Source organism: Anguilla rostrata, chromosome 5 (genome assembly GCF_018555375.3).
Source record: "Anguilla rostrata isolate EN2019 chromosome 5, ASM1855537v3, whole genome shotgun sequence".
Classification (NCBI taxonomy): domain Eukaryota; kingdom Metazoa; phylum Chordata; class Actinopteri; order Anguilliformes; family Anguillidae; genus Anguilla; species Anguilla rostrata.
Window position 1 is genome coordinate 55,938,465 of NC_057937.1, and position 25,763 is coordinate 55,964,227.

General features: G+C 41.7%; 1 protein-coding gene across 8 annotated transcripts in view; it reads right to left on the reverse strand.

Moving 5' to 3' along the window:
- LOC135255738 (B-cadherin-like) overlaps positions 1 to 25,763 on the reverse strand; it is a 62,906-nt gene that overhangs the window by 22,291 nt on the left and 14,852 nt on the right. The window contains exons 9-41 of one of the 8 annotated variants that reach the window (XM_064337285.1): positions 23,596 to 23,724; positions 23,345 to 23,500; positions 23,052 to 23,202; positions 22,676 to 22,848; positions 22,417 to 22,545; positions 21,739 to 21,858; positions 21,488 to 21,643; positions 21,195 to 21,345; positions 20,821 to 20,993; positions 20,565 to 20,693; positions 19,903 to 20,022; positions 19,652 to 19,807; positions 17,553 to 17,703; positions 17,177 to 17,349; positions 16,918 to 17,046; positions 16,254 to 16,373; positions 16,003 to 16,158; positions 15,710 to 15,860; positions 15,334 to 15,506; positions 15,075 to 15,203; positions 14,404 to 14,538; positions 14,153 to 14,308; positions 13,861 to 14,011; positions 13,485 to 13,657; positions 13,232 to 13,360; positions 12,866 to 13,051; positions 12,497 to 12,741; positions 11,868 to 12,010; positions 11,547 to 11,771; positions 10,281 to 10,496; positions 8,140 to 8,270; positions 7,737 to 7,880; positions 5,717 to 7,038 (exon numbers count right to left, since the gene is read on the reverse strand). In XM_064337285.1, coding sequence (XP_064193355.1) covers positions 6,832 to 7,038; positions 7,737 to 7,880; positions 8,140 to 8,270; positions 10,281 to 10,496; positions 11,547 to 11,771; positions 11,868 to 12,010; positions 12,497 to 12,741; positions 12,866 to 13,051; positions 13,232 to 13,360; positions 13,485 to 13,657; positions 13,861 to 14,011; positions 14,153 to 14,308; positions 14,404 to 14,538; positions 15,075 to 15,203; positions 15,334 to 15,506; positions 15,710 to 15,860; positions 16,003 to 16,158; positions 16,254 to 16,373; positions 16,918 to 17,046; positions 17,177 to 17,349; positions 17,553 to 17,703; positions 19,652 to 19,807; positions 19,903 to 20,022; positions 20,565 to 20,693; positions 20,821 to 20,993; positions 21,195 to 21,345; positions 21,488 to 21,643; positions 21,739 to 21,858; positions 22,417 to 22,545; positions 22,676 to 22,848; positions 23,052 to 23,202; positions 23,345 to 23,500; positions 23,596 to 23,724 — 5,166 coding nt within the window. In that variant the 3' untranslated portion in view covers positions 5,717 to 6,831. Of the gene's footprint in view, positions 1 to 3,128; positions 3,209 to 5,716; positions 7,039 to 7,736; positions 7,881 to 8,139; positions 8,271 to 10,280; positions 10,497 to 11,546; positions 11,772 to 11,867; positions 12,011 to 12,496; positions 12,742 to 12,865; positions 13,052 to 13,231; positions 13,361 to 13,484; positions 13,658 to 13,860; positions 14,012 to 14,152; positions 14,309 to 14,403; positions 14,539 to 15,074; positions 15,204 to 15,333; positions 15,507 to 15,709; positions 15,861 to 16,002; positions 16,159 to 16,253; positions 16,374 to 16,917; positions 17,047 to 17,176; positions 17,350 to 17,552; positions 17,704 to 17,845; positions 18,002 to 18,096; positions 18,217 to 19,651; positions 19,808 to 19,902; positions 20,023 to 20,564; positions 20,694 to 20,820; positions 20,994 to 21,194; positions 21,346 to 21,487; positions 21,644 to 21,738; positions 21,859 to 22,416; positions 22,546 to 22,675; positions 22,849 to 23,051; positions 23,203 to 23,344; positions 23,501 to 23,595; positions 23,725 to 25,763 lie in introns of those variants that run through there. The other 7 variants (XM_064337291.1, XM_064337287.1, XM_064337286.1 and 4 more) reach the window with 7 other exon arrangements.

A 25,763-nucleotide genomic window follows, 5' to 3' on the forward strand; every position in this document is an offset into this window, starting at 1 on the left:
CACCCCCACCCCCACCCCCTTAACCCTCCCCAACTCCCTCAAGGCAGGCTGTATTTAGCCCAGTGTTAATCAGCCACACCCATGCACATACATTTACTAACTGCTGTCACCATGTAATTATGGTGTTTAATGTAAATTGCAGTCATCTTGGTAATAACCTCATACCTTTATTATCCTTTGAAACGCAGCTGGTTTAAATACAACTTTAGCTATAACCCCTCTAGTCTCACGTTTTTTTTAAATGTATTTTTAACATAACCCCATAACCAAACCAAACATATTACTAAATAAAAAGGGCAACAAAATTATTTTTATTTGATTCACAACTAAACATTATAAAGGCTGTTTTTTTTTCTTCACTGCAAAACGCATGCCTCAGCAAGACATGACTCCTCAGCCCAGACACACTTCCATTCATATACGAGCTCTGTAGCTGTTAGGTGAAGGTAGGGCGCTGGTGGCGGGGGTGTTTGTTACTGCACAAATCTTCACGTTAGGAGACGGGGTATGGTTATAACCTGACACTGCCGTCTGCTCGGTTCTTCTCATAACAATGCGTGACTAATGCAAATGGGGGAGGGGGGGGGAGGGAGGAGCTGCAGCTATCTTGCCTCCATCCAAAACCAGTCTTTCAGGTCGGGACAAGCTCAAACTCACAGCGGCAAATGGCTGCGAGGCATCAAGCAAAACTCCGTTTCTGTGACAGCCGACGAGATCAGCGGAAATAGGGGCAAGTTGCATCAGCGCTAAGAGCTTTTCGCAATCGATGATCAGTGGAAAATATCCATCATGCCCTCAGTGGTGGTTTTATTCCTTTTGTATACTAGGCAATGAGCCACAGGCAGCAGTGCAGCTGGAGGTACACACACCTGGGGTGGAACGCAGAGACCTGAGAGGGAAATGCATTTCTACATTTCAGGACCACTGATCAGAAAGTCTGAGCAGAAGTTAGCAAAAGCAGGTGGACTCGTTTGCCCAACGTACGTCTACATTGTCCCTAGTAGGCTACTGACATTATCCCTGATCTAATTAATCCAGACAGGATTAATTCAAATTAATTAAAAACAGACGTAAAAAATGATATTTGCTGTACCCTGAATTTAATGTGTCATTAAAAAAAAAAAGGTAGGTCTTTGTTATGGCACTTTGGCTATTTATCTTTGAAACTTGTAGATCTATGGGTTTTCACCGTAATTTTATACCATGGCTCCAGGTAGTATATAAATAGCCCACATACCAGAGTCAGAGTCAATGGAACTCCATCAATCCTTCTCCATAGCTAGGAGAGTAAGACATGGAGACTCCCTCTCACCTTTCATTTTAGTTCTAAATATGGAACCACCGGCAAAAAGTATAAGAATATGGGAAAGTAATGTGGCAGTAAATACTAATGGTTAAATACATTAAATGCCCTGATACAAAGATGATGTCATGCTCTGTATAACATCCCCCAAGACATCATTGCCGCCATTAATGACACTAACAATAGCAGAATACAGAAACTCATCAGGTTCCAAATAAGTCAAAACACAGGGAAATGTGAAATGATGACTACTGGACGACTTATACTGCGAACAATAAAAACCGATACAGCTTAATTTTGGAACCAAATTAAAACCCGATATGTTGACACTTTAATTACCCAAAACATGAAACATACACTAACCGGCCACTTTATTAGGTACATCTATCTAGTACTGGCTAGGACCACCAACAAGTTGCTGGAAACATTCCTGAGGGATTTTGGTCCATGCTGACTCAATACCATCATACAATTACTGCAGATTTTGCATGTCTGCATGTGTGCTTTATATATTTATATTTATATACATTTATACTTCATTTTTATTTTTATACTTAATATTTATTCCCCGTTTGAAAGAACAGGCTATTTGCTTAAATAAGCAGGTCTAATAAAGAGTATTTATCAATTTCACTAATTTAACATACGTGTATCCTACTGGAAGGTTGTACTTCTCTCGTTCATATGGAGATTGTGAAGTATAAAATGAATTAATTCCCTTGGTTTTTTAAATTAATTTTTCAAACCATATCAATTTTAATTATAGCAGATACATATATGTAATTGTAAAAGCACACATTATTTCTCAATTCCTTTTATGGCATGGAAAGAAATGGTTAAAGATACAGGCAGTGTTCAGGAAACTACTCTGAAAGCATTGTTGTACAAACTACCAGTTACTTGACACTGAAAGTTGTTGAACTACAGCAATGCTACCCTAAAGAGAAGTGTAGCTTGCAAACTACAATTACACAAAAATGCAGTTCAACCAGTTTGTAAAAAAAGTTATCATTATCATGTTCTCCAGACATATTGAGCTATGCCTTTTTTTTGACACAGGAAGAACCAATATACAGCTCAGTGGGAAAATCAGCAATGTGTGGCAATGGGCCGTTGACTGTTAGCAACTATAGTGGAATGGAGCGCTTCTGACCAATCAGGATTGAGGGAAAGGAGAGGAGGCAGCATTTGGGCCCAAAGTACTTGGTAGTTCCTTAACTACAGCTCAAAGTGACAAAATGAACTACTACAACCACTACACAAATTTCAATGTAGTTGAACTACCAGTAAACCGCTGCAAAATGTAATTAAACTACCAGTTTAACAACATATAATTAACCTATTCCTCAACACTGGAAAAAGGAACACTAACACTACCAAACTGGATATCATGCATAATAAATCAGATCAATAATGGGCTGAATGACACAATTTTTACCAAATATAATTGTATGATTTTATTCCTCAAGTAAACTAACAGATAATTTTATACTAATTGTATAAGGCCCATACAAAACTACATGTTCTGATTTTAAGTATAAAAATAAAATAGTATATATATGCTTGGTAAAATATGTAAGTTTATATTACTCAAACAACCAAAAACTCTCCTTTCGGGAGAAAAGAAAAAACACCCCCAGAACTCAGAAGTACTATGACAAATATTTCTCCGGAACAGGTCATGTTAACTTGCTGTGAAGATGTAAAATAAATTGAGGCTTACACGCAGCAGGGGATATAGTTACTATCACCATAAATAGCCCGCAAATTATATTTATCTGTGAAATTAATTGGCCATGTAATTGTACTATGTACATTCACTTACCGTATTTACTGAAGTTTCTGGCATTGGTCTGTCTTCCTAACGGTTTTCTCCAGTAGGAGTTGATGTCTTCTGAATTCTGAAATTACATCGCTCAGGACGTGAATTAATGTTAGTGAAATTCATTAGCTTGCGCGTTAGTCAGTTTTGTTTACTTCCAGTAAAAAACGATAGTAAGCGATAACATATCTGTGATTTTTTATAACAAGAAAATCTGCTGTCAGATGTTAGTAACCGTTAGCAAATCACGACGGTTTGCTAGCTAGCTAACATTAGCTGACCGACTGGACTAGACTAAACTGATCTTAGACGACATTTTTAGTAACATTAGACTAGAGGCTACATAGCAAAGTAACTTGTGAAGCCCTCCCTTTAGCTCGTAAAGCAGTACTGTCTTACCCACTTTTACCACGTGTATGAGGTGTATCGGGTATTGGGTAAGTTAGCATTTGATAACATAGACTAGCTAGCCAACTTAGCTAACCTATACCAAAGCCACTAACTAACGTACCGTTTCTCAACCGATGTAACGTCACATTCGTGTTCTGTAATGTGCAAATTATGAGCTAGTCTTGCCACCTAACTACTCAACGTGCCACGTGAGATATCAGTATCCTGATGCACATAGATATGTTAGGTCACAAGTTTGTATTAGTTACTGTATTAGCTGTATGTTAATACTTTTGAGCCATCGTGGTTTTGTTTTAAACTATGCAGGGATCGCAGTTGACGTCAGTTTATAATGTACCACCAGGGGGACGTATGGAAGTAGAGTCTGTGGGTGATCTGGTCGCTCGTCATTAAATCCTGAAGCTAACCCAGCCACAGTAGTTGTAATGCAAGAATTTCAACAAGGAGTTATTTTTTGTTAATTAGATGCTTTTCATGTTTAGGGGGATTTTTTACCCTCTTAAGCCACATTATGTCAGAAATAGCCATGCATGCCTTGTAGAATAAATGTTCTCATTGTGCTGTATTGCAAACAATGACACAAAATAGGTCATTTTTAACGGATCACATTAAAGAGTGAGGTGAACGAATAGGCTTCTAATTAGGTTGTTGAACACTTGTGTTTACATTCTTTCATAATTTTTTCCCCTCTTAATCTCATTAACAGAGTGCAGGTATGGCTTAATTGTTATCATTTGCTTTGTGTTTGAATTCTTCATTAACTACGAAGTGGTTAGTTTCAGTTAGTAGCTATGTGTCCACACTTTGCCTATTGATTCACCTCAGTATTTAATTCGATCGGCTAGAGGATTTTGTTACCTCTTTGAATTAAAGTATTTGAAATACAGCAGAATAAACCAAATGTATGCAGAGGCCTTTTCTACTGAGATGTACATGTTACATTTTTACACACAATGAAGGCTTGCATCGTTCAATGTTGTAACACAACTTTACTTATTTTTAGAGGGTTATTTAAAAAAAACGCCATCCAAACTTTCTCAAACCCCAGCCCAGGTGACCTCACTGTGAAGAGTCATGGATGCAGAGATAGAAATGAGGTCAGAGTTCAGCTCTGTAACGCGCAAGAGCAGGAAGGTGGAGGTAAGGAACACCTCCGCGTTGCTTTGAGGAGGGAAATGACATTAGGCGTAAGGAACTGAGGCGTAGACCTCGGCAGATGCAGAGACCAGCCCAATCTGTGTCGAAGAGGTTTTTTTTTTTTTCTTCTTTTTCTTTTTTTTTTTTTTACAAAGTTGAATTTTCAGGATGTTCAGGGACATACAGATGAGTCTAGGTCATGAAAAAATAAAAAATGAATTAATTTTAGTCTTTTCAGTTACTGATATTTTATTCCATACTTGCATTACAAATGGTAAACTGTCAGTGTGGTTTTGATGTTTGTTACCAAAATCCAAAAGATGAGCTGTTTCTTGTTTCCATTTCTGATTCCAAAAGGAAAAGCAAATGGCCACACAGTGTACACACGCCCAATGAATTTCCTTTTAAATGTGACACCCAAACAACTCCTCTCCCTCTTATCTCCACAGAGCACTTAGAGATGCTTTTCCCACTATACATGAAGTGCTGAGTAGAGAATGCTCCTCAAGTTAAAATCAAATCACTGATCCGTAATTTACACATAAATTGTATAAAATGATGGATAATGATTGGTGTCGTGTTCTGAAAGTATTTCAACATTATGAGCAAAACAGCTTGCTGTGAAACCAGAAATGGATTATTCCTTTGAGTTGTCAGCAGTACTGCCGCTGTGTCAATGAATCAGATTATCTTGCTCTCCATAATAATAATGCTGATAATAATAATAATAATAATAATAATAATAATATTGCTTCTCATATCACGTGCAAGCAGTGGACTCATTTTCATTTCAGAATTTTGAGCACGTTGCAAAATAATGAGAAGATATTTTGGAGGTGTGTCTTTCTATAACTTATTGTGCAAAAAAACACAACAATTTCCCAGTCTTATTAATCCCAGTGTGTTGGCCAAAACCTCTGCTTTACAGACGACTTGTCGCTCATTTCCTTGAGGTGGGGCAATCCAAGGATTGTTCTGTGGCTTAAGTAGGCCCACGCCACCTAATGGAAATCGGTGGTATTCCAAATAAACGTGCAGATGAATCATTTTCTGTGGCACTGTTAAAAATCTTGATGGAAAGTTAACTACACTTTTTGTTGTGCAGGAATGCAAGTACAGTTCTGTCTGTGTACATGTAAATATTGACTCATTTAAGACAAAGGGTGTGTATTTAGCGCAGTTAAAATTTTTATTATTGCAATCAGGTATATTTGCCTCTTCAATAAATCCCAAAATTGTCTTAACCACCATTTGAGAGAGTCGTGTACTTGAAGTTTACCTTTTAAATGATATGCCTCCATTACAAAGACATTTTCTGTCTCTGTAAGCAATATTTAAAAGCAAAAGGGATGAAAGGTATGAAAAAATGACCTGCTTGGAGAGTACATACAGCTGTAGTCTATGTAATGTATAAGAAGATTCTGTGTATAGGTGTGGGCTATAACATTTTCATGTGGGGCTATTTTGTATGTGTATACATTTATAATACAATGATACATTTGACATAGTTATCTATACATAGATGTATAGTTTCAGAAAGGTCACATGAAAGGAAGATTTTCATCATTGCCACAACTGAGTGAAAGAATGAATGACTGAAAGGCTTGTGTTCATAGGAACGTCTGACCAAGCTGGAAGTACCGCTAATAGGGACTGAGCCCGGGTCTCTGAGGTGGTAGGCGAGTGCTTATACCTCTACACTACCCAGACAGCCCTGTTTATTTATTTTCATGGAGGCATTGCAAAACAAAAATGTGTTTTCGGTATATGTATATTTAAAAAAAATACAATGCTAATTTTTAAAAAAATGACGAAATAAGAAACTTTATTGAGGCAACGGTCTTAAGCTCCTTAAAGAGTGGGTTGTCGTTACCCGCTGCTCCTGTCGACGCAGTGACCTTGTGACGGAACGCGGGCAGGGGGCGTGGCCGTCGAACACACCCACACTACTCTACTGAGCAGCGTGTCAGTCACAGTGCTCCCAACTGCAGTACATGTCCGCCAGTTTCTTAAAAATATTTAAAAATCCAAATAAATTCCAAACAAATAACGGCAATTCAGAAGTTAAGGACACACCACTTTTTGGTAAGATCAGATCCCAACCCATGTCCCAATTTGGCTTGAGTGTTGGGAACCAGGCGACTGGGCGAAGAGGATTTTAGTCTTCGCCGCCGCCGTACATGTCCGCCAGTTTCTTGAAGCGCGGCCCCCACTTGTCCAGGCAGTCGTAGTCCTGGTCCTCCCCCGAGCTGGAGGAGTTGAGGGAGCTGAGGGAGCCGGCCTCAGAGCGGCCTCCTTCGTAGTCGAACACCAGGAGGGAGTCGTACGGCAGGGCGGTGGGGTCTCCGTCCGCGGCCTTCAGATTCTAAAACGCACCAGAGGGGGAAGTTTAAAGGATTACAATGACATGGAATATACAATTAAGCACTTTTTAAAAAATATATTGCCTTTCTGGGACTCCACTTATCACCGAAAAAATTGCACACACACACACACACACACACTACATGACCAAAAGTATCAGGAGACCCCTTGGTCTGGGGCTGTTATTCACAGTTTGAGCTAGTACGACATTCTAGACAATTCTGTGCTTCCCCAACAGTATGGGGAAGGCCCTTTCCTGTTTCAGCATGCCAATGCCACCTGGCACACAGCAAGGTCCATATAGAAATGGTTTTGTCAAGAACAGTGTGGAAGAACTTGATTGGACAGTATAGAGCCCTGACCTCAACCCCATCCAACACCTTTGGGATGCAGCAATGCTCCAACATCTAGTATAAGGCCTTCCCAGAAGAGTAGAGGCTATTATAGCAGCAAAGGGTGGACCAACTCCATATTAATGCCAATAATTTTGGATGAGATATTGGATGTCAGGTGTCCACATTCTTTTGGCCGTGTAGTGTACATATACGTGGTGTGAGTATATGCAAATCTTTAATTTTTCTGGGTTTAATGCACATCCGTGATAGTGGATCCACGAACATACCAAACACCTTTTCTTGGAATGTTTTTTTTTTTAATTCATAAAATTGGACAGAAAGCCCGGCATACAACAGAACTCACATCATCGATGAAGTTTCCAATATCCTCGGGGTTGGTGGGTCGGGTCCGGTACTGCGGAACAGGCAGGAACGTCGGGGCCACGTCATCCCGCATGACATCAGGTCTGTTATCCAGGCCTCTGTGCAGCTGGCTCAGGTCATAATCCTGGATGCAGGACAGGCAACAAGGTTTATTAAAATCCCACGTCCACAGCGGAATGTGGCGGAAAAAAAATGAAATAAAAAAGTACAAAACTTCCAATTACGAGAACCACCGTTTCTATGTAACGGAACAAAGATCACTAAAAGCCAGCGTGGAAATGTTCAAAACAAATCAGACTGAAAGGGAGAGAAAGGACAATAATGGCCTAGACTTTGCCATGGTCACCAGGTTTTTCTCCTGACACTCATGCTTAAACACCCACCTGGTCCTCCTCGCCGCCGCCCTCCTCGTCGTAGTAGTAGAGGTTGCCCCGAACATCATCGTGGAGGAGAGGCTCTTCCTTCATCGGTCTGCTCCTTCTCCTCAAGAACATGAGGAGTAACAGCACCAGCACTGTGGGTCAGAGAGCATGCAACCATCAACACCTCACAAACAAGCACATACAACACTAACACTGCATACCGCCATTAACACCACACAAACAAGCACATACAACACTAGCACTGCGTCCCGCATTAACACCACACAAACAGCACATACTACACTAGCACTGCGTACGCCATTAACACCACACAAACAAGTACATACAACACTAGCACTGCACACGCCATTAACACCTCACAAACAAGCACATACAACCCTAGCACTGCACACCGTCATTAACACCACACAAACAAGTACATACAACACTAGCACTGCACACCGCCATTAACACCACACAAACAAGCAACACTAGCACTGCGTACCGCCATGAACACCACACACACAAGCAACACTAGCGCTGCATACCGCCATTAACACCACACAAACAAACACATACAACACTAGCACTGCATACTGCCATTAACACCTCACAAACAAACACATACAACACTAGCACTGCATACCGCCATTAACACCACACAAACAAACACATATAACACTAGCACTGCGTACCGCCATTAACACCTCACAAACAAGCAACACTAGCAATGCATACCGCCATTAACACCTCACAAACAAGCAACACTAGCACTGCATACCGCCATTAACACCTCACAAACAAGCAACACTAGCACTGCATACCGCCATTAACACCACACAAACAAGCAACACTAGCACTGCATACCGCCATTAACACCTCACAAACAAGCAACACTAGCACTGCGTACCGCCATTAACACCACACAAACAAGCACATACAACACTAGCACTGCATACCGCCATTAACATCACACAAACAAGCACATACAACACTAGCACTGCATACCACCATTAACACCTCACAAACAAACACATACAACACTAGCACTGCATACCGCCATTAACACCACACAAACAAGCACATACAACACTAGCACTGCATACCGCCATTAACACCTCACAAACAAACACATACAACACTAGCACTGCATACCGCCATTAACACCTCACAAACAAGCAACACTAGCACTGCAGACCGCCATTAACACCACACAAACAAACACATACAACACTAGCACTGCACACCACCATTAACACCACACAAACAAGCACATACAACACTAGCACTGCATACCGCCATTAACACCTGACAAACAAGCAACACTAGCACTGCGTACCGCCATTAACACCTCACAAACAAACACATACAACACTAGCACTGCATACCGCCATTAACACCACACAAACAAGCACATACAACACTAGCCCTGCATACCGCCATTAACACCTCACAAACAAACACATACAACACTAGCACTGCATACCGCCATTAACACCTCACAAACAAACACATATAACACTAGCACTGCATACCGCCATTAACACCTCACAAACAAGCACATACAAAACTAGCACTGCATACCGCCATTAACACCTCACAAACAAGCAACACTAGCACTGCATACCGCCATTAACACCACACAAACAAGCACATACAACACTAGCATTGCGTACCGCCATTAACACCACACAAACGAACACATACAACACTAGCACTGCCACCCCATTAACACCACAAACAAGCACATACAACACTAGCACTGCATACCACCATTAACACCACACAAACAAGCACATACAACACTAGCACTGCATACCGCCATTAACACCACACAAACAAGCACATACAACACTAGCACTGCATACGCATTACACACACAAACACATACGACACTAGCACTGCACACCACCATTAACACCACACAGCAAACAAGCACATACAACACTAGCACTGCACACCACCATTAACACCACACAGCAAACAAGCACATACAACACTAGCACTGCATACTGCCATTAACACCAAACAAACAAGCACATATAACACTATCATTGTGGGTCAGAGAGTATGCAATAACTTATGATGATTTCACTGAGCACTGACTAAGGGTGTTCCAAACACAACTGAAGAAGAAATAATAATACTACTGAATTACTCACGGAGTAAAAGCAGGATGGCTCCCAAAATTCCCAGAATTCCAAGCATCCCTACACCCACCACACGCTTTTTGCATGTGAAATCGTCTCCTTTGCAGTCACACACTTTGGCTTGGACAGTGCTGTTCTGGAACAGGCCCTGGTTGTCATACACTCGGAGGATAACGTTGTAATCATTCTGTTCCAGGTGGGTCTTCAGTGCGAGTATTATGCCCGTCTCTGAAACGAATAAAAAACAACAGTTGTGTTTTCTGTGATCGGTATATGTGTGAATGTCATGAAAACGCTAAATTAAAAAGATGTCTTTGTTTTTATATAGCACCTTTCCTACATTGAAATGCAGATCAAAGAGCTCTCCAAAAATCAAAAAACAGTGAAGTAAAACATGAAAAAACAGCACAGACCGAGAAAACAAAATATATACAAAGTTAACATTAAAATAAAAGCGTATACCAGCGTAAAAGAAAAAATAAATACCTATATCCGAGCAAAGTTTTGCGCAGGCAGGCTAGCATAAGACTTGAGTGGTGGTGACATGGCATTCGTGGAATATGACCATTTGTTGTAGTTTCAACATGGCAACTTGCTTTATTAAAGCACATAACCTCTTCAAAATTCATGGCTGACATATTAAGGGGTCTTTTGTTCTACGACGTAAATTACAACCGATAGCATCTCAGCTATGATTTTCGAAGCTGTAATGTGCTTTAATAAAGATGCTACCAAGTTGCTGTATTGCAACTACAACAAACGGTCACATTCTGTGTACATCACATCACCACCCCTCAAGTTTCATACTAGTCCACCTGCACAAGACTTTTCTCAGATATACACAGTTGATGTATTTCGGGTAGAAGTAGTTCTCAATGAAACTGAGCACAAATTAAGCTCTGTGGATGTTCGTGAGTAACCGTGGCATTACTGTATATCTGGAAAGAGACGCTTCCGTTGAGTTTTTATTATGTAAATATTAGGTGCATTGAGTGCCACAAAAATATGGGTCGATTGAGGTCCGTTGTATCAAGGTGAAGCGCATTTGGAAAAAGTCAAATCTCAGCAAAACTATTTGGACGAATAGATATTACTCTGGCTAACTGAAAGCAAACTTTAATTGGATTTTTTGGGTGAACTGCCCCTTTAAGTAGGCCAGCACTTGATGATCTACTGCAAGTGCTCGTCTTGGAGGCGACAATCAGCAATGTATGATGGTGCTACACCTAAATGTGGTAAACATCTAAAAGCCTGTCCACCGGGCACAGCGAGGCTTACTTGTGCCGTTCATCCTAACAGTCCAGTGGTTCCCGCTGTCTCCCTGCAGTTCCGCACGGAAAGGGGCGGCGAAGCCCGGCCCGTCTCTGTCAGAGACGGACAGCGTCACGGGCTGAGATTCCTGGTTACAGATCGTAATCGTGCTCTCCTCAATTATGGGAGCGTTGTCATTTACATCTTCCAGCTCGATCAGCAGAGTCCCGGTTCCCGTCGCAGGGATATCATCTAAAAAAAATAATAATAATTAAGAAATGTCTTAGGTTCACAACTTTGAAAGGATAAAAGTAAGCAGGAATGGTACGAAAAAAGAAAAGACAATACCGTTATCAATGGCATTAATGAGGGCCCGGTATTTGCCCCCGATGACGAAGGGAGATTCTCTATCCATGGGGCTCCTGACTTTGATGAGTCCAGTCTCTCTATTGACATTGAGCCATCCAGCAGGATCAGAGCCCGATTTATACCTTCAGGGAAACGGGTTGACATTCAGTTTCTTGTTTCCATTCTCTCTCAACCACTACATTGTGTAATTTAATCCGCTACTGCACGTGGATTTGTTTAAGTCAATGGCTACAGTGCCATGAAAAATTAGCTGTCCCCTTTCCTGATTTCATTAAAAAAATGAAACAATTCTTAAAATGTGTTTTGTGTTGACCCAGGTTCCCTTTGTCTAACATTACATTTTTGTCTAAAGATCTGAAACCATTGTAAGAAATATGCGATTACAGAAGAAATTAGGAACATGACAAATACTTTTTCACGGCACTGTATGCTACATCACCGTTTGAACATTGAATTGGATCTGCCCTGGTGTGAAAAAAATTAGACATTTTTGGGCGTGTATGCTAATGAATCGCAGCTGCAGAAACAAATTAATGAACCTGATTCAGACAAGTCCATATGACAGTTGCCATATTAAATGTGTTGTATTGCCAGAAACATTCCCTTACCACACTTTCTGATTTCTTGCCGTGTCAGGATCGGTTGCTGTATATGCAATAATGTCGGCCCCAACTTCCAGGTTCTCTGGTTTAATGACCACCCTCTCAACTGGATTAAAGACTGGAGCCTCATTCACATCCTTCACATCCACAATAACTGTGGCAGTGGAGGTGGGCAGACGGGTGGCAAATGGGGCGTCGTTCTCCACAGTGACCAACAAGGTGTAGCGTGCATTCTTCTCAAAATCAAGGCCCTAAATGGGGACAGAAAACATGCAATTAATTTATAAATCATTTTTAACTTATAACAGTCTGGCAAAAGTCTTCGTGGTTTAGAGACCCTTTGAAATGTTTGATCTCCAGAACGTGGATCATTACCTTGACTGTAGTAATAATGCCCTCCAGCTTGCTGGGTCCAGTACTGACATTGAAGAAACCTCCATTGTTTCCATCAATAATCTTGTACTTAGTTGTCCAGGCCGGTGTGTGGACTTCATCCCGATCAGTCACTGTCATTTTCACAACCAAGGCACCCACTTCATTCTCAGGGACAGACGCTGTGTACTGTGAAGGAGAAGGTTTACAGTATGTGTGTTACACAAAGAATATGACCCAATTCAACTCAACAGCTGTTAAAGGATGCTTAATCATGAAAAGAAACTGCACAGCTCACCACACTATGAATATGAACAACTTGGAATATCACTCAACGTAACTGAAAAGTACCATTTAAAGGTCACTTACTGAACTGTGCTCAAACTGAGGAGCGTTGTCATTGCTGTCGGTTACTGTGACGATTGCTGTGCAGGTGGTTGCGAGGCCTTTCCCCACCATATCAGCAGCTTGAATTGTCAATGTATACTTAGGAAAGTTCTGCAAAAGGAAACACAAAATAGTTTTACTATTTCTAGTGCATACATTCTTGTCTATTATGTCCATAATGTCTATTTTTCCCTGTCATTTTACATATAGTTCCTGTTATTAGTGTATCATATACCTCTCTGTCCAGCCCATCTGTTTTCAGTTGGATCCCTCCAGTCGAAGGGTTAATAAAGAACATATCTGGTTTTGGACTCTCTGGGTTTTGGGTCAGAAGTTTGTATCTGATGTCAGCATTCGCTGATCCTGGTTCATCTTTATCAATTGCAGTCACCTTCATGAATTCAAAACCTTAAGAGGGAAAATGAATGAACACAAATAAATATCAAAACAAAAAATATCATTTGATTCAACAGAGCACCACTGCGACTGTTTATGTGATATTGCATCTTGGGCAGTCAACCCGGCTTGTGGATATCGATACTACTTTCAAAGAATATGCTACTGTTATTATAGCATATTGAATTTTCATATTTTCCCTGAGATGAACGTACCTTTGGGGGATGATTCGGCTACGTTGCCCAGGAACGGATCCATGGTAAATTCGGGACTGTTGTCGTTCTGATCGATCACCTTGATGACAATGTCCATGGGAGCCTCAGCCGGACTGGCACTGACACCAAAAACGACAGCGTGAGCTAAGAGCTAGAGAGGGGGAAGAGAGGAATGAACACGGGCCTACAGTTATGGTTGGGACCTCTAATAAATCTCACAAAAAATAAAAATAAAGACTTGGCCATTGCTGATACTTGGTAATATTGTCTTGTTGCTGAAAAACAAACTTACTATATATGTATCATTCTTCTCTCGGTCCAAAGGCTGGGTGACATTGACCAAGCCAGTTTCCCTGTTAATGATGAAAAGCCCAACAGGGGGCTGGTCTGCCCCAGGCCCAGTGATGCTGTATTGCAACTTCACTTCCTTATCCCGGCTGGATCGGATCTGCAAATGCAAACGCAACCAGGCGTCACTGAATAAAACACGACTGAACTACTACCAAACTCAAAATTGGCAAAAACGCAGCCACGGGCACATACCCGCACTATGGATTTTGGGAAGGGGCCTCTGTCATTTTCCGAGACGCTGATGGTAGGAATGACCCAGTCCCTCTTCCTCCTCTTCAGTCCTTTTGAAGAGTGTGGAAACACCAGCTGTGGCAGAGCTGCAGAGTGCTGAAGAAGAAGGAAGGAACTATCAGAACTGCTTCCAGGATGTAGCCGTTGCCTTAGAAACCTTTACATCAGACACTATCCATTCTCCCCATATTGCACCGTTAAGTATCAATGCAACGGTATGCTCGTTTCTCTCATTTTGAAGGGATTAAAAGGTTTATTAATATACAAAAAACAACTCATTTGATTGACTGATTCTTGGCTCTTTTCATTGATTATAATAAAGAGCTTGTCATTGACAAGGTATAGCTGTAAGGTATAGCTGTACAAGCTGCTTCCGGGTTCAGAGCGTGTTCAGTTGACCGGCCGGTCCAGAACTCTGCGGCTCACATCTCCACGGTTCTGCTCAAAACCCGTACTAGGGTGCCCTGCCTGCATGCAACTTCCCTTTCCCAACAGCAGAGGGCGATGTGGTTCCCTACGGTAGCTTGCACAAGACAAGCCAATAGAATACTGCACAGCTCAACACACTATGAATAGGAACAACTTGAATATCACTCAACATAACTGAAAAGTACCAGTTAAAGGTCACTTACTGAACTGTGCACAAACTGAGGAGCGTTGTCATTGCTGTCGGTTACCGTGACGATTGCTGTGCAGGTGGTTGCGAGGCCTTCCCCCATCATATCAGCAGCTTGAATTATCAATGTGTATTTAGGAAAGTTCTGCAAAAGGAAACGCAAAATAGTTTTACTATTTCTAACTGGATATATTCTTGTCTATTATGTCCATAATGTCTGTTTTTTAAATCATTGTTATTTTACATATAGTTCCTGTTATTAGTGTATCATATACCTCTCTGTCCAGCCCATCTGAATTCAGTTGGATCCCTCCAGTCGAAGGGTTAATAAAGAACATATCTGCTTTTGGACTCTCTGGGTTTTGGATCAGAAGTTTGTATCTAATGTCAGCATTCGCTGATCCTGGTTCATCTTTATCAATTGCAGTCACCTTCATGAATTCAAAACCTTAAGAGGGAAAATGAATGAACACAAATAAATATCAAAACAAAAAATATAATTTGATTCAACAGAGCACCACTGCGACTGTTTATGTGAGATTGCATCTTGGGCAGTCAGCCCGGCTTGTGGATATCGATACTGCTGTCAAAGAATATGCTACTGTTATTATACCATACTGAATTTTCATATTTGCCATAAGACGAACATACCTTTGGGGGATGATTCAGCTACGTTGCCCAGGAACGGACCCATGGTAAATTCGGGTCTGTTGTCGTTCTGATCGATCACATTGATGGTAATGTCCATGGGATCCTCGGCCCGACGGGCACTGTCACCCAAAGCGACAGCGTGAACCAAGAGCTAGAGAGGGGGAAGAGAGGAAAGAACATGGGCCTACAGTCACGGTTGGGACCTCTAATAAATCTCACAAAAAATAAAAATAAAGACTTGGCCATTGCTGATACTTGGTAATATCGTCTTGTTGCTGGAAAAACAAACTTACTCTATATTTATCTTCCTTCTCTCGGTCCAAATGCTGGGTGACACTGAGCCAGCCAGTATCCCTGTTAATGGTGAAAAGCCCAACAGGGGGCTGGTCTGCCCCAGGCCCAGTGATGCTGTATTGCAACTTCACTTCCTTATCCCGGCTGGATCGGATCTGCAAATGCAAACGCAACCAGGCATCACTGAATAAAACACGACTGAACTACTACCAAACTCAAAATTGGCAAAAACGCAGCCACGGGCACATACCTGCACCAAGAGTTTTGGGAAGGGGCCTCTGTCATTTTCCGAGATGCTGATGGGGGGAATGACCCAGCCCCACTTCCTTGAAGAGTGTGGACACACAGGCTGTGGCAGAGCTGCAGAGTGCTGAGGAAGGAAGGAACTATCAGAACTGCTTCCAGGATGTAGCCGTCGCCTGAGAAACCTTTACATCAGACACTATCCATTCTCCCCACATTGCACCGTTAAGCAGTACTGCAAAGGTATACTCGTTTCTCTCATTTTGAAGGGATTAAAATGTTTTTTTTATTAGTTATATATATACATATATATATATAAAGTACAACTAATTTTATTGATTGCTGCTTGGCTCTTTTCACTGATTATAATATTGAGCTTGTCATTGATAAGGTATAGCTGCACAAGGTGCTTCCGGGCTCAGAGCGTGTTCAGTTGACCGGCCGGTCCAGAACTCTGCGGCTCACATCTCCACGGTTCTGCTCAAAACCCGTACTAGGGTGCCCTGCCTGCATGCAACTTCCCTTTCCCAACAGCAGAGGGCGATGTGGTTCCCTACAGTAGCTTGCACAAGACAAGCCAATAGAATACTGCACAGCTCAACACACTATGAATAGGAACAACTTGAATATCACTCAACATAACTGAAAAGTACCAGTTAAAGGTCACTTACTGAACTGTGCTCAAACTGAGGAGCGTTGTCATTGCTGTCGGTTACTGTGACGATTGCTGTGCAGGTGGTTGCGAGGCCTTCCCCCATCATATCAGCAGCTTGAATTATCAATGTGTATTTAGGAAAGTTCTGCAAAAGGAAACGCAAAATAGTTTTACTATTTCTAACTGGATATATTCTTGTCTATTATATCCATAATGTCTGTTTTTTTAATCATTGTCATTTTACATATAGTTCCTGTTATTAGTGTATCATATACCTCTCTGTCCAGCCCATCTGAATTCAGTTGGATCCCTCCAGTCGAAGGGTTAATAAAGAACATATCTGCTTTTGGACTCTCTGGGTTTTGGATCAGAAGTTTGTATCTAATGTCAGCATTCGCTGATCCTGGTTCATCTTTATCAATTGCAGTCACCTTCATGAATTCAAAACCTTAAGAGGGAAAATGAATGAACACAAATAAATATCAAAACAAAAAATATCATTTGATTCAACAGAGCACCACTGCGACTGTTTATGTGAGATTGCATCTTGGGCAGTCAGCCCGGCTTGTGGATATTGATACTGCTCTCAAAGAATATGCTACTGTTATTATACCATACTGAATTTTCATATTTGCCATAAGACGAATGTACCTTTGGGGGATGATTCAGCTACGTTGCCCAGGAACGGACCCATGGTAAATTCCGGTCTGTTGTCGTTCTGATCGATCACATTGATGATAATGTCCATGGAATCCTTGGCCGAACTGGCACTGTCACCCAAAGCGACAGCGTGAGCCAAGAGCTAGAGAGGGGGAAGAGAGGAAAGAACACGGGCCTACAGTTACGGTTGGGACCTCTAATAAATCTCACAAAAAATAAAAATAAAGACTTGGCCATTGCTGATACTTGGTAATATCGTCTTGTTGCTGGAAAAACAAACTTACTTTATATTTATCTTCCTTCTCTCGGTCCAAAGGCTGGGTGACACTGAGCCAGCCAGTATCCCTGTTAATGGTGAAAAGCCCAACAGGGGGCTGGTCTGCCCCAGGCCCAGTGATGCTGTATTGCACCTTCACTTCCTTATCCCGGCTGTCTCGGATCTGCAAATACAAACACAACCAGGCATCACTGAATAAAACACGACTGAACTACTACCAAACTCAAAATTGGCAAAAACGCAGCCACGGGCACATACCTGCACCATGAGTTTTGGGAAGGGGCCTCTGTCATTTTCCGAGACGCTGATGGGGGGAATGACCCAGTCCCTCTTCCTTGAAGAGTGTGGAAACACAGGCTGTGGCAGAGCTGCAGAGTGCTGAGGAAGGAAGGAACTATCAGAACTGCTTCCAGGATGTAGCCGTCGCCTGAGAAACCTTTACATCAGACACTATCCATTCTCCCCACATTGCACCGTTAAGCATATGCAAAGGTATCTCGTTTCTCTCATTTTGAAGGATTAAAATGTTTTTATTAGTTATATATATACAATATATAAAGTACAACTAATTTATTGATTGCTGCTTGGCTCTTTTCATGATTATAATATGAGCTTGTCATTGAAAGGTATAGCGTAGGTAACTGAAAGCTGCTTCCGGGTCAGAGCGTGTTCATTTCACGGCCGGTCCAGAACTCTGCGGCTCACATCTCCACGGTTCTGCTCAAACCCGTACTAGGGTGCCCTGCCTGCATGCAACTTCCCTTTCCCAACAGCAGAGGGCGATGTGGTTCCCTACGGTAGCTTGCACAAGACAAGCCAATAGATACTGCACAGCTCAACACACTATGAATAGGAACAACTTGAATATCACTCAAATAACTGAAAGTACCAGTTAAAGGTCACTTACTGAACTGTGCACAAACTGAGGAGCGTTGTCATTGCTGTCGGTTACGTGACGATTGCTGTGCAGGTGTTGCGAGGCCTTCCCCATCATATCAGCAGCTTGAATTATCAATGTGTATTAGGAAAGTTCTGCAAAAGGAAACGCAAAATAGTTTTACTATTTCTAACTGGATATATTCTTGTCTATTATGTCCATAATGTCTGTTTTTTAATCATTGTATTTTACATATAGTTCCTGTTATTAGTGTATCATATACCTCTCTGTCCAGCCATCTGATTCAGTTGGATCCCTCCAGTCGAAGGGTTAATAAAGAACATATCTGCTTTTGGACTCTCTGGGTTTGGATCAGAAGTTTGTATCTAATGTCAGCATTCGCTGATCCTGGTTCATCTTTATCAATGCAGTCACCTTCATGAATTCAAAACCTTAAGAGGGAAAATGAATGAACACAAATAAATATCAAACAAAAAATATCATTTGATTCAACAGAGCACCACTGCGACTGTTTATGTGAATTGCATCTTGGGCAGTCAGCCCGGCTTGTGGATATCGATACTGCTCTCAAAGAATATGCTACTGTTATTATACCATACTGAATTTTCATATTTGCCATAAGAGAAGTACCTTTGGGGGAGATTCAGCTACGTGCCCAGGAAGGACCATGGTAAATTCGGTCTGTTGTCGTTCTGATCGATCACATTGATGTAATGTCCAGGATCCTCGGCCCGACTGGCACTGTCATCCAAAGCGACAGCGTGAGCTAAGAGCTAGAGAGGGGGAAGAGAGGAAAGAACATGGGCCTACAGTTACGGTTGGGACCTCTAATAAATCTCACAAAAAATAAAAATAAAGACTTGGCCATTGCTGATACTTGGAAATATCGTCTTGTTGCTGGAAAAACAAACTTACTTTATATTTATCATTCTTCTCTCGGTCCAAAGGCTGGGTGACACTGAGCCAGCCAGTATCCCTGTTAATGGTGAAAAGCCCAACAGGGGGCTGGTCTGCCCCAGGCCCAGTGATGCTGTATTGCACCTTCACTTCCTTATCCCGGCTGTATCGGATCTGCAAATGAAAACGCAACCAGGCATCACTGAATAAAACACGACTGAACTACTACCAAACTCAAAATTGGCAAAAACGCAGCCACGGGCACATACCTGCACCATGAGTTTTGGGAAGGGGCCTCTTTCATTTTCCGATACGCTGATGGGGGGAATGACCCAGTCCCAGTTCCTTGAAGAGTGTGGAAACACAGGCTGTGGCAGAGCTGCAGAGTGCTGAGGAAGGAAGGAACTATCAGAACTGCTTCCAGGATGTAGCCGTCGCCTTAGAAACCTTTACATCAGACACTATCCATTCTCCCCACATTGCACCGTTAAGCAGTAGTGCAAAGGTATACTCGTTTCTCTCATTTTGAAAGGATTAAAATGTTTTTTTTATTAGTTATATATATACATATATATATAAAGTACAACTAATTTTATTGATTGCTGCTTGGCTCTTTTCACTGATTATAATATTGAGCTTGTCATTGATAAGGTATAGCTGCACATGGTGCTTCCGAGCTCAGAGCGTGTTCATTTCACCGGCCAGTCCAGAACTCTGCGGCTCACATCTCCACGGTTCTGCTCAAAACCCGTACTAGGGTGCCCTGCCTGCATGCAACTTCCCTTTCCCAACAGCAGATGGCGATGTGGTTCCCTACGGTAGCTTGCACAAGACAAGCCAATAGAATACTGCACAGCTCAACACACTATGAATAGGAACAACTTGAATATCACTCAACATAACTGAAAAGTACCAGTTAAAGGTCACTTACTGAACTGTGCACAAACTGAGGAGCGTTGTCATTGCTGTCGGTTACTGTGACGATTGCTGTGCAGGTGGTTGCGAGGCCTTCCCCCATCATATCAGCAGCTTGAATTATCAATGTGTATTTAGGAAAGTTCTGCAAAAGGAAACGCAAAATAGTTTTACTATTTCTAACTGGATATATTCTTGTCTATTATGTCCATAATGTCTGTTTTTTTAATCATTGTCATTTTACATATAGTTCTGTTATTAGGTATCATATACTCTCTGTCCAGCCCATCTGAATTTATTTGGATCCCTCCAGTCGAAGAGTTAATAAAGAACATATCTGGTTTTGGACTCTCTGGGTTTTGGATCAGAAGTTTGTATCTAATGTCAGCATACGCTGATCCTGGTTCATCTTTATCAATTGCAGTCACCTTCATGAATTCAAAACCTTAAGAGGGAAAATGAATGAACACAAATAAATATCAAAACAAAAAATATCATTTGATTCAACAGAGCACCACTGCGACTGTTTGTGATATTGCATCTTGGGCAGTCAACCCGGCTTGTGGATATCGATACTGGTCTCAAAGAATATGCTACTGTTATTATACCATACTGAATTTTCATATTTGCCATAAGATGAATGTACTTTTGGGGGATGATTCGGCTACGTTGCCCAGGAACGGATCCATGGTAAATTCGGGTCTGTTGTCGTTCTGATCGATCACCTTGATGGTAATGTCCACGGGATCCTCGGCCCGACTGGCACTGTCACCCAAAGCGACAGCGTGAACCAAGAGCTAGAGAGGGGGAAGAGAGGAAAGAACATGGGCCTACAGTTACGGTTGGGACCTCTAATAAATCTCAAAAAAAATAAAAATAAAGACTTGGCCATTGCTGATACTTGGAAATATCATCTTGCTGCTGGAAAAACAAACTTACTTTATATTTATCTTCCTTCTCTCGGTCCAAAGGCTGGGTGACACTGAGCCAGCCAGTATCCCTGTTAATGGTGAAAAGCCCAACAGGGGGCTGGTCTGCCCCAGGCCCAGTGATGCTGTATTGTAACTTCGCTTCCTCATCCCGGCTGTATCGGGCCTGCAAATGCAAACGCAACCAGGCATCACTGAATAAAACACGACTGAACTACTACCAAACTCAAATTTGGCAAAAACGCAGCCACGGGCACATACCAGCACCATGAGTTTTGGGAAGGGGCCTCTTTCATTTTCCGAGATTATGATGGGGGGAATGACCCAGTACCACTTCCTTGAAGAGTGTGGAAACACAGGCTGTGGCAGAGCTGCAGAGTGCTGAGGAAGGAAGGAACTATCAGAACTGCTTCCAGGATGTAACCGTCACCTGAGAAACCTTTACATCAGACACTATCCATTCTCCCCACATTGCACCGTAAAGCAGTACTGCAAAGGTATACTCGTTTCTCTCATTTTGAAGAGATAAAAATGTTTTTTTTTATTATTTATATATATACATATATATATATAAAGTACAACTAATTTTATTGATTGCTGCTTGGCTCTTTTCATTGATTATAATAAAGAGCTTGTCATTGACAAGGTATAGCAGTAAGGTATAGCTGTATAAGCTGCTTCCGGGTTCAGAGAGTGTTCATTTCACCGGCCGGTCCAGAACTCTGCGGCTCACATCTCCACGGTTCTGCTCAAAACCCGTACTAGGGTGCCCTGCCTGCATGCAACTTCCCTTTCCCAACAGCAGAGGGCGATGTGGTTCCCTACGGTAGTTTGCACAAGACAAGCCAATAGAATACTGCACAGCTCAACACACTATGAATAGGAACAACTTGAATATCACTCAACATAACTGAAAAGTACCAGTTAAAGGTCACTTACTGAACTGTGCACAAACTGAGGAGCGTTGTCATTGCTGTCGGTTACTGTGATGATTGCTGTGCAGGTGGTTGCGAGGCCTTCCCCCATCATATCAGCAGCTTGAATTATCAATGTGTATTTAGGAAAGTTCTGCAAAAGGAAACGCAAAATAGTTTTACTATTTCTAACTGGATATATTCTTGTCTATTATGTCCATAATGTCTGTTTTTTTAATCATTGTCATTTTACATATAGTTCCTGTTATTAGTGTATCATATACCTCTCTGTCCAGCCCATCTGAATTTATTTGGATCCCTCCAGTCGAAGGGTTAATAAAGAACATATCTGGTTTTGGACTCTCTGGGTTTTGTATCAGAAGTTTGTATCTAATGTCAGCATTCGCTGATCCTGGTTCATCTTTATCAATTGCAGTCACCTTCATGAATTCAAAACCTTAAGAGGGAAAATGAATGAACACAAATAAATATCAAAACAAAAAATATCATTTGATTCAACAGAGCACCACTGCGACTGTTTATGTGATATTGCATCTTGGGCAGTCAACCCGGCTTGTGGATATCGATACTGCTCTCAAAGAATATGCTACTGTTATTATAGCATACTGAATTTTCATATTTGCCATAAGATGAACGTACCTTTGGGGGATGATTCAGCTACGTCGCCCAGGAACGGATCCATGGTAAATTCGGGTCTGTTGTCGTTCTGATCGATCACATTGATGATAATGTCCATGGGATCCTCGGCCCGACTGGCACTGTCACCCAAAGCGACAGCGTGAGCTAAGAGCTAGAGAGGGGGAAGAGAGGAAAGAACACGGGCCTACAGTTACGGTTGGGACCTCTAATAAATCTCACAAAAAATAAAAATAAAGACTTGGCCATTGCTGATACTTGGAAATATCGTCTTGTTGCTGGAAAAACAAACTTACTTTATATTTATCTTCCTTCTCTCGGTCCAAAGGCTGGGTGACACTGAGCCAGCCAGTATCCCTGTTAATGGTGAAAAGCCCAACAGGGGGCTGGTCTGCCCCGGGCCCAGTGATGCTGTATTGCACCTTCACTTCCTTATCCCGGCTGGATCGGATCTGCAAATGCAAACGCAACCAGGCGTCACTGAATAAAACACGACTGAACTACTACCAAACTCAAAATTGGCAAAAACGCAGCCACGGGCACATACCTGCACCATGAGTTTTGGGAAGGGGCCTCTTTCATTTTCCGAGACGCTGATGGGGGGAATGACCCAGTCCCTCTTCCTCCTCTTCAGTCCTTTTGAAGAGTGTGGCAGCTGTGGCAGAGCTGCAGAGTGCTGAGGAAGGAAGGAACTATCAGAACTGCTTCCAGGATGTAGCCGTTGCCTTAGAAACCTTTACATCAGACACTATCCATTCTCCCCATATTGCACCGTTAAGTATCAATGCAACGGTATGCTCGTTTCTCTCATTTTGAAGGGATTAAAAGGTTTATTAATATAAAAAAACAACTAATTTTATTGATTGCTTCTTGGCTCTTTTCATTGATTATAATAAAGAGCTTGTCATTGACAAGGTATAGCTGTAAGGTATAGCTGTACAAGCTGCCTCAGCAAGACATGACTCCTCAGCCCAGACACACTTCCATTCATATACGCTCTGTAGCTGTCAGGTGAAGGTAGGGCGCTGGTGGGGGGGGGTGGGGTGTTTGTTACTGCACAAATCTTCACGTTAGGAGACGGGGTATGGTTATAACCTGACACTGCCGTCTGCTCGGTTCTTCTCATAACAATGCGTGACTAATGCAAATGGGGGGGGGGGGGGGAGCTGCAGCTATCTTGCCTCCATCCAAAACCAGTCTTTCAGGTTGGGACAGGCTCAAACTCACAGCGGCAAATGGCTGCGAGGCATCAAGCAAAACTCTGTTTCTGTGACAGCCGACGAGATCAGCGGAAATAGGGGCGAGTTGCATCAGCGCTAAGAGCTTATCGCAATCGATGATCAGTGGAAAATATCCATCATGCCCTCAGTGGTGGTTTTATTCCTTTTGTATATTAGGCAATGAGCCACAGGCAGCAGTGCAGCTGGAGGTACACACACCTGGGGTGAAACGCAGAGACCTGAGAGGGAAATACACTTCTACGTTTCAGGACCACTGATCAGAAAGTCTGAGCAGAAGTTAGCAAAAGCAGGTGGACTCGTTTGCCCAACGTACGTCTACATTGTCCCTAGTAGGCTACTGACATTATCCCTGATCTAATTAATCCAGACAGGATTAATTCAAATTAATTAAAAACAAGTGATATTTGCTGTACCCTGAATTTAATGTGTCATTCAAAAAAAAAAAAAGGTAGGTCTTTGTTATGGCACTTTGGCCGTTTATTTTTGAAACTTGTAGATCTATGGGTTTTCACCGTAATCTTATACCATGGCTCCAGGTAGTATATAAATAGTCCACATACCAGAGTCAGAGTCAATACAAACAATAAAAACTGATACAGCTTAATTTTGGAACCAAATTAAAACCCGATATGTTGACACTTTAATTACCCAAAAAATGAAACATACACTAACCGGACACTTTATTAGGTACATCTATCTAGTACTGGCTAGGACCACCAACAAGTTGCTGGAAACATTCCTGAGTTCCATGCTGACTCAATACCATCATACAATTACTGCAGATTTTGCATGTCTGCCTGTGTGCTTTATATATTTATATTTATATACGTTTATAATTCATTTTTATTTTTATACTTAATGTTTATTCCCCATTTGAAAGAACAGGCTATTTGCGTTAATCAGCAGGTCTAATAAAGAGTATTTATCAATTTCACTAATTTAACATACATGTATCCTACTGTTAAATTGAAGGTTGTACCTCTCTCGTTCATATGGAGATTGTATAAAATGAATTAATTCCCTTGGTTTTTTAATTTATTTTTCAAACCATATCAATTTAATTCTAGCAGATACATATATGTAATTGTAAAAGCACACATTATTTTTCAATTCCTTTTATGGCATGGAAAGAAATGGTTAAAGATACAGGCAGTGTTCGGGAAACTACCCTGAAAGCATTGTTGTACAAACTACCAGTTACTCGACGCTGAAAGTTGTCGAACTACAGCAATGCTACCCTAAAGAAAAGTGTAGCTTGCAAACTACAATTACTTAACAATGCTGTTCAACCAGTTTGTAAAAAAGTAATCCAAAAATTAACATTATCATGTTCTCCAGACATGTTGAGCTATGCCTTTTTTTGACACAGGAAGAACCAGTATACAGCTCATTGCGGAAAACCAGCAATGTGTGGCAATGGGCCGTTGACTGTTAGCAACTATAGTGGAATGGAGCGCTTCTGACCAATCAGGAT